General features: G+C 40.2%; 1 protein-coding gene across 1 annotated transcript in view; it reads left to right on the forward strand.

The window, feature by feature from the left end:
* Nucleotides 1–7066, forward strand: part of MONOS_3631 (uncharacterized protein) — a gene marked incomplete at its 5' end in the record, with an annotated part of 30909 nt that overhangs the window by 9583 nt on the left and 14260 nt on the right. Inside the window, one exon of the mRNA XM_067873643.1 lies at nt 64–7028. Within this exon, the coding sequence (XP_067723690.1) occupies nt 64–7028 (6965 nt within the window). The remainder of the gene's footprint in view (nt 1–63; nt 7029–7066) is intronic.

Below are 7066 nucleotides of genomic sequence, written 5' to 3' on the forward strand. Positions count from 1 at the left end.
AGAATGAAAGCCAAAGAAAAGAATTGTACAGATATAATTTGATTAACAAAACATTTTTATCAGATAAATGCAAGAGTGAGAGAGAATGCCTTGTTGAAGAATTTTGCCATCCAAATGATAAATCGACAGAATTTGTTGTAGGTACAGAAGAGCATTGCATCAGTGCATCAGAAATGACGATGCTCGATCATCCGCACTTCCTCTCTTCCATTTTATCTTTTTATTCTTTGATGGCTCAAATGGGGCTGGGCTCAGATCTAGCAGCATTTGAGACATTTGATGCTGTTGGAGAAGGAGAACGCGCTTTTGATGGCATCTTCAAACAAGGTTATTTAGAGTTTATGAAGCCATATTGTTATGCTGCTTCTAAAAACTCACCAATTAAATCATCTTGTACTAATTCATCAAACGAACAACAAATCAAAAAGAAGGCTTTTGTTGAAAATGATGAGCAGTTGGAAACAAAAAGCGTGCTTGCAACTTCATCTTCGTTGTTATCTTCTTCGCTTTCAAGTCCATCCTTAACGAATCGTAGCAGAAATAATATAGACACCTTATCGACTTCTTTATGTTCACGCAATAACTTCCTTGGCATTATTCGTCAACCTCCGTTTCTGCAAAACACATTGTTCCGGAGTTATTTAGGAACAAAATTCCTGACTTTTCCATATCGATCGATATCTCCATCTCTTTCATTTCTTCTGAACATGCCCAGCTTCCGCTGCAGCACAACCAAGCAGAAAAAAGTTGAAAGGTATTCTTCGTCTTCTTGTCTGTCCTTACGCTCATCTGCTTCTGATTTGTGTCGACTGAGTAAATCTTCTTCTAATTCAAGTTTGAGAATGGTATCCAGAACAAATAAAGATGAGCATTCAAGTGAACATTCTCCTCGAAACCGCGTCGAACACAAAAAACTGGATTGTCTTTCTTCTTCTGACAACGATAGCTGTCTTCCACACTCAACTCCGCAAAGTACGACCAACTTTGACAATTCTTATTCTATATCAAATTCTTTTGACCCGACGAAAAAACATTCTTTGGTCAACTTGTTGTGCATATCATTATCAATGGATTATCCATTTAATCTTTTGGCTTCAGAAGCACTTGGAGAATTCTTATTGCGAAGCAGGAAATTTAGAACAATTGCTGAGGAGGAGGAAGAGGAATATGCAAAAAAGAAGGAAAGAAAAACAGAAAAAGACGATAGTGACAACGATCACTTTCTGAGTGTATATTCACCAGGAATGATTCAATGTGTGATGCATCTGCTAATGAAATCCTCATTTGAATTCGTGGCTAATGCTTTATTGCTTTCTTCTCGCTTTGAAACAGAAGAATTCTTTTCAAAGCTCGATGGAACAAACAACTTAGCTTTTGTGTCTCCTGATTTCGTTGAAAAAATGACTAATCACTTTTTCTCGTTCACAAACAGCTCAATCGTAGAAACAACTGCTTCTACGTTGCGATGCATTGAAACGCTAGCAAAATGCAGCCAGACAAATTGTGCCACAATTATGTCTTTCATCTGTAATGAAGATAGTTCTTTTGAAGAGGAGCTGGACAAGAAGTCAATAAACACATTGAATAAGGATAATGAACCAATTCTTTCATCCAATAAAAGACAAACACAGAGCGACAAAGAAAATCATACGAATTATGCTGACAAGCACTTTCCGAAACATAAAACAAATGAATCAAAACCATTAATGAAACCTGTTATAATCACAGTAATCGATTCCATTCTTCGCCTTTTTATTTATCTTTCTTTATGTTATGAAGGGAAAGATTGCTTACATATTAATTCATCACAATTTCATGATGAGGAGACGAGATCAAAACCATTAGCTTCTATAGGCTCCACAAAGTTTCCTGTTCTAACTGCAACGTATTCAACTTTTGACTCACAAAGCAATCGTTCTCTTCTTCCTCCTGTTCGCAATGAGAAAAGAGACATGCAGATAAAACAGTCAATAAAGAATGATTGGAAACAGAGAATGGATTTGATGGAAAGAAGACAGTTCATCCGCTGGCAAACGCAGAACAGAAGGATTGGAGAGAAAGATGAAGACGCTGCTGCGAGGCGAAGAGGTGAAAAGCAACCATACGGATTGTTTTTTGATTGGACTGATGGACAAGAAACGATAATTCTGGATGAAGAGAAAGAAGACAATATGGAAAGTGCATTAAGAGTTGTCAATGGTGAGAATGCTCTGTTGGAAGAAAACAAAAGAAGTTTGTTCAGCTACACGACAAGTGCTAATACGAAAAATTTGAATGAAGATAAAATTAAATCTTTTGAAACAAAGCCTATCTGTGAAGAAAAGTACTTTTTCTCGTTTTTGACTTCTTTGAATGAAAGGAAAGAACTCTCAACGAATGGAAATTGGCACTTACGTCGCAGGATGTCAACAGTTGAGAAGAAGGACAAAAAAGCAAAGAATGCAAATGATGGCAGTGAGAATGACGAAAAGGAAAGAAAAGCAGCCGTTAATGTTCTTTCTGTTGACAGCCAATCTTTTATTCAATCACCTTCAACTTCTCACGCTTTATCGTCGTTTAGCACATCCACAACTTCTATTCAGCCATCGGTCGCTTCCTTATCTCCATGTGCTTTCATTAATAACCCATTGCACAAATCTCTTCTCCTCACAAGATTGCTGATATCCACGTTGAAAGCTGTGCATTCGTTGCTTTGCCCATTGACTCTTTCATTTTTCAGTGAAAGTCTCTTTTCAAGTGCATACAATTATCAGCTTGAATCTTCTGTTTGTCTGCCTTCTTTGGAAGCAAATGATGCAGTCACAGATCAGCAGAATTCAATAAAAGATAATTCTTCAGAAGGACAGTTAAATCCAAACTCAGCTGCTTCTGGCTCATCTTATTCTCCAAATGCTATTTTGTTTCATTGCTCCATTTTATCACTTATTTCAATTTTGTTGTCAATTATTCGTGAATCAGAAGTGCAACGATGGTGTGTTAATGTGCTCAAAAAGGCATTCCTTATCAGCTCCTCACAGTCATATTTGCAAATTTTGGAGAAGAAAATATACGAGAGCAAAAAGAAAAATGAAATGAAAAAGGAAAAAGAACGAAAGAGACAAAAGTCAAGGGAGGTTGAAGCAGGTCCTGAAATAGAAAGAGGAAGGAGAGAAAGATGTTATTCATTGACAAATGGTCAAAATGACAGTGAAGCTGTTGAAAGGTTAGTGTCTATTGAGAGGAGAGATTCTTCTTTTGGAACTGAGTCATTTTCCTTCAAGCGGACTGAATTTCTGTCGCTAAGTCCAAAAACAAGTGGAGTCAAATTTGCGAATGAAAAAAGCAACTTTGAGAATTCAAATAATTCTGAACAAGAAGCAATATTAGAAACTGAATTAAATGCAATTCAAAATTCGTCAAAGGATAAACCATTTGAGATGGTGATGAACGGAATGACACAAATATTTGAAGACTTTTGTGAGAGAGGCGTAGCAGTCGCATTGAAGCCATCTTCACCTTCAACTCCAACTGAAACATCAGAAGATTTGCTGTTCCCATTGGATAACTTTGAATATGAAGCACAGACAACTTTGAATGCTGTGAGTGAAGATCCATTCAGTTCTGCATCTGAACAAGAGAAACAGCTTTCTGTTGATGTGATCATGAACAAACTTGCGGACACTCAGATTTCAGAACAAAGTGATTTTTCATTCAACGAAAGGGAAGAGTTGCCAACTCTTCAAAAGATTAGCGAAAAAGAAGAGGGAGAAGAAGAGGTCAGTTTGGATACAAACGGAAAGCCAATTGCAAGAGAGAAGGCAGGTCACAAGCATTTGAGTGAAGAAAACTCAAAAATCACCAAAAAAGATAAAGATAAAGATAAAGATAAAGATAAAAAGAAAAAGAAGGGTGAAAGAAGAGAAAAGAGCGAAAGAACAAAGAAAGCAAAGCACACTTCAGAAGAGAAAGAGATTGAAAAGAAACAAGAATCCGACGTTTCTGATGCAGAAAAGTTGAACTTAGCATTGAAAGAAGTGAGAGATAAGAAGAAAGAGAGAAAGAGAGAAGAGAAGAGAAGAAGAAAGCCTCAACAGATACGCCAGCTGGATGAAATAAGAGATTTGTCAGCAATCCAATCCTCTCCTTTTCTTACACCTGTTTATTCTCAGAGTCCGACATCATCATCATCCTCTTCTTCTTCTCCAGCTGTGTCATTGCCAATGCAGAATTTCCAGTCTTCCTTGGTCACTTCTCCTCTTCCGTCTTATTACTATTCCTCCTTCCCGTCTGCCTCGTGGTATCTGCTTTCGTCGGCTGCTCTTCCACATTTGGACTATTCGCACAAGCCACTCAGTTCCCGATGTCTCATCAAAGGAAGGATGTATGCTTTCTTGCTGGACAAGCTGCCGAACAAGCTGAAGCAAAAAATGCTTCAAAAGGGAAATCAAACGAATTTTTATGAACGTAGGAAATCTTTAAGCACAAGCATTTCTTCGCCAAACATTCATCTTGGCAGTTATAATAATAATAATAATAACAGTGACAGCAGCAATTCTTTGCAATCTCCTCTTCATCTGCTGCAAAAGCTGGCTCAGATGCAAAGCCAAGAGAGCGACCAAGAAGCGAACTCTCGCTCCCATCTCATTCACCCACTTCTTTCCACCACTCCAACCACGTTGTTTGTTCCACGCCAACCTCATCAGATGACAAAGGCTGAACAGAAATTGATGAAAAACTATCAAAGCTCTGCTTTTCAGCCTGATTCTTCTGATTCAGGCGCAGATTCTTCATTCATTCGTGTCTCTTCTTCTCTATTGCCTTCAAACGCAGTTGAATTATCTGTTTTCACACAAATGTTTGCATCAAACAAACTCATCGATTCTGTGAGAGCTGCATTCACTTCTCCATACACTTTGATATTTACAGGTGTCTCCACTCCGATGAATTCTCCTTCGAATTCATCATCTCCAATAACATCATCATCATCATCATCAACTTCTTCTTCTTCTTTGTCTTCTCTGTCTTCTGCCTGCTCCTCACCAACATCACTCCAGACACAGACTCAACAGCAGCCACAATTCAAAGCCTCGTTTTCATGTCAGATGAGTTGTGGCTCACTTTCTTTCCAGCAGATAAAAGAAGATGCAACACCCGTCTGCTTTCGCCAAATGCCTAATTTGATACAGAAATCACCTTCTTCCAGTTCCTCCTCTTCTTCCTCTTCTTCTTCTTCCTCTTCTTCTTCTTTTTCCAGTTTGCCTTCTGCAACGTCATCTCCATTATCTTCGTCATTGTTGCTGTCTTCTCCTTCTTCTTCCATTTCGTCTTGCTCTTCTTCTCCAAAGAATATTCCTTTGATCGATCCTTCCATCCCATTTTTCGCTTCTTCGATGAACGTGTCAGCCACACACCATTCTGTCTTTCGCGCTTCGCTTCCGTCGCCTCTCCCCAGAAGATATCACATGCTTCTTCCATATTCCTATGTCCCTCCAATTTTTGAAGCGTTTGCGCATAATTTCTCTTCCAAACGTGTTTACGAATTTGAACAGGAAAAAGAACGAATGAACACAATATCTTCTTCAACATCATCATCATCAACATCTTCTTCTACTACTTTTGGAAACGCACATCTTTCCTCATCTATTTCGCCGACTCAAAGAAAGCGATCTCTCAACAAGAATGCAAACAGAAGTCACTCAACAGATTCCTCCTCTTCCTCTGAAGAACATTCTTCTGCCTCGTCTCTATCCCCTCGCCAGCACCGTGTGTCTCCATCTGTCGCTATGCAGAGCATCTCGTCCAGCGGCCCCTTTTCGATGTCTCAGCCACCCCCTCCTCCTCCGTTTGACCCACTCAACCACACCGTCCTCTTCTCCTGGCCAATCTTCGCCTCTCCTCTTTTGCATCCGCCGATGAATGTAGCTCCACCTGCTCTTGTGACAGCATTCACAAAAAGAAGGGTAGTTTCAGACGGTGAGCCTGTCTTGCAGGAAAGGTTGACGAACTTGATGGAAGGCGAATTCAAAGAGTGGACTGAGTTTGAAGACGAAGAAGGAGAATCCCTGCCACAGTTGGTGAACGAAGAGGACATCAACATTCTGACTGGTGAACGATTTCTGCCGAAAGTTCTGCCAAAACATGGCCTGTTGGATAAAAATGGAAGAGAAATAGATTCGTCAACAGCTGCGAAACACGGCATTTCTCCTTTATCATCCACAACCACAAATGTCTCATCCTCCTCATCTTCCTCCTCTTCTTCTTCTGTTCCAAGCACATCAAACGTGTTCCGCTTGCATCTGATTCAGATGGTGCGGGGGGTGTATTGGTGCATGGTGAGCAGCGGGGGATGGGAAAATCAGGAAAGAGAGTGGTGGAAAGTGGCTGATGAGATGGAGAAGGACAACAGAGAAAAAAGAGCAATGGCACGAGAGATGAGAAGAAGAAAGCTGAAGGAAAGGAGAGAGGAAAGGAGAAAGAGAAGAGAAGAAGCGAGAATTTTGATGAAAAAGGAGAAAGTCCCTTCGAGACAAATGGCTGATGCTCTGATAGAATGCATTTATGATCAGTCACAAACTTATTTTTCCAGTCAAACCGCTGTACAACCATCAGCTTTGCCCGCACCATCTTCTTCTTCTTCTTCCTCTTCTTCCTCTCCTTCGCCAATTTCAATGAAACTTGCTTCATCGTTGTCAATTCTCCCTCATCAGTCGGATTCTCAATCGTCTTCGAGCATTTCATCTGCATCTGCATCTTCAACAACATCATCCTCCTCTCCGCATTCCATTCAAAATACTTCCACACCATCACATCCTCCTTCTCTAACACAGCCAGAAGATCTCTTCATCCCACCTCTCATTCTGTCTCCTTCTCAGTTCCATCAATCGCATTCAGCTGCCTCACGCGCTGCATCTTCTCTGTACAACAGCCTTATGCAAGTTACCAGCCTCATCCACCGCTATCCCTCGCTCATTGAAGAGATGCTCAAGCCCTATCAGAACGGACTCCTCAAAGAAAAGGGAATAATGCCAGGGTTTTTCAATGAGGAGAAGGTGTATGAGAGCATGGCAGTGTTTCGAGAGAGGAGACG

The sequence above is a fragment of the Monocercomonoides exilis genome (genome assembly GCF_001643675.1).
Source record: "Monocercomonoides exilis strain PA203 chromosome Unknown scaffold36-1065637, whole genome shotgun sequence".
Taxonomy (NCBI): domain Eukaryota; phylum Preaxostyla; order Oxymonadida; family Polymastigidae; genus Monocercomonoides; species Monocercomonoides exilis.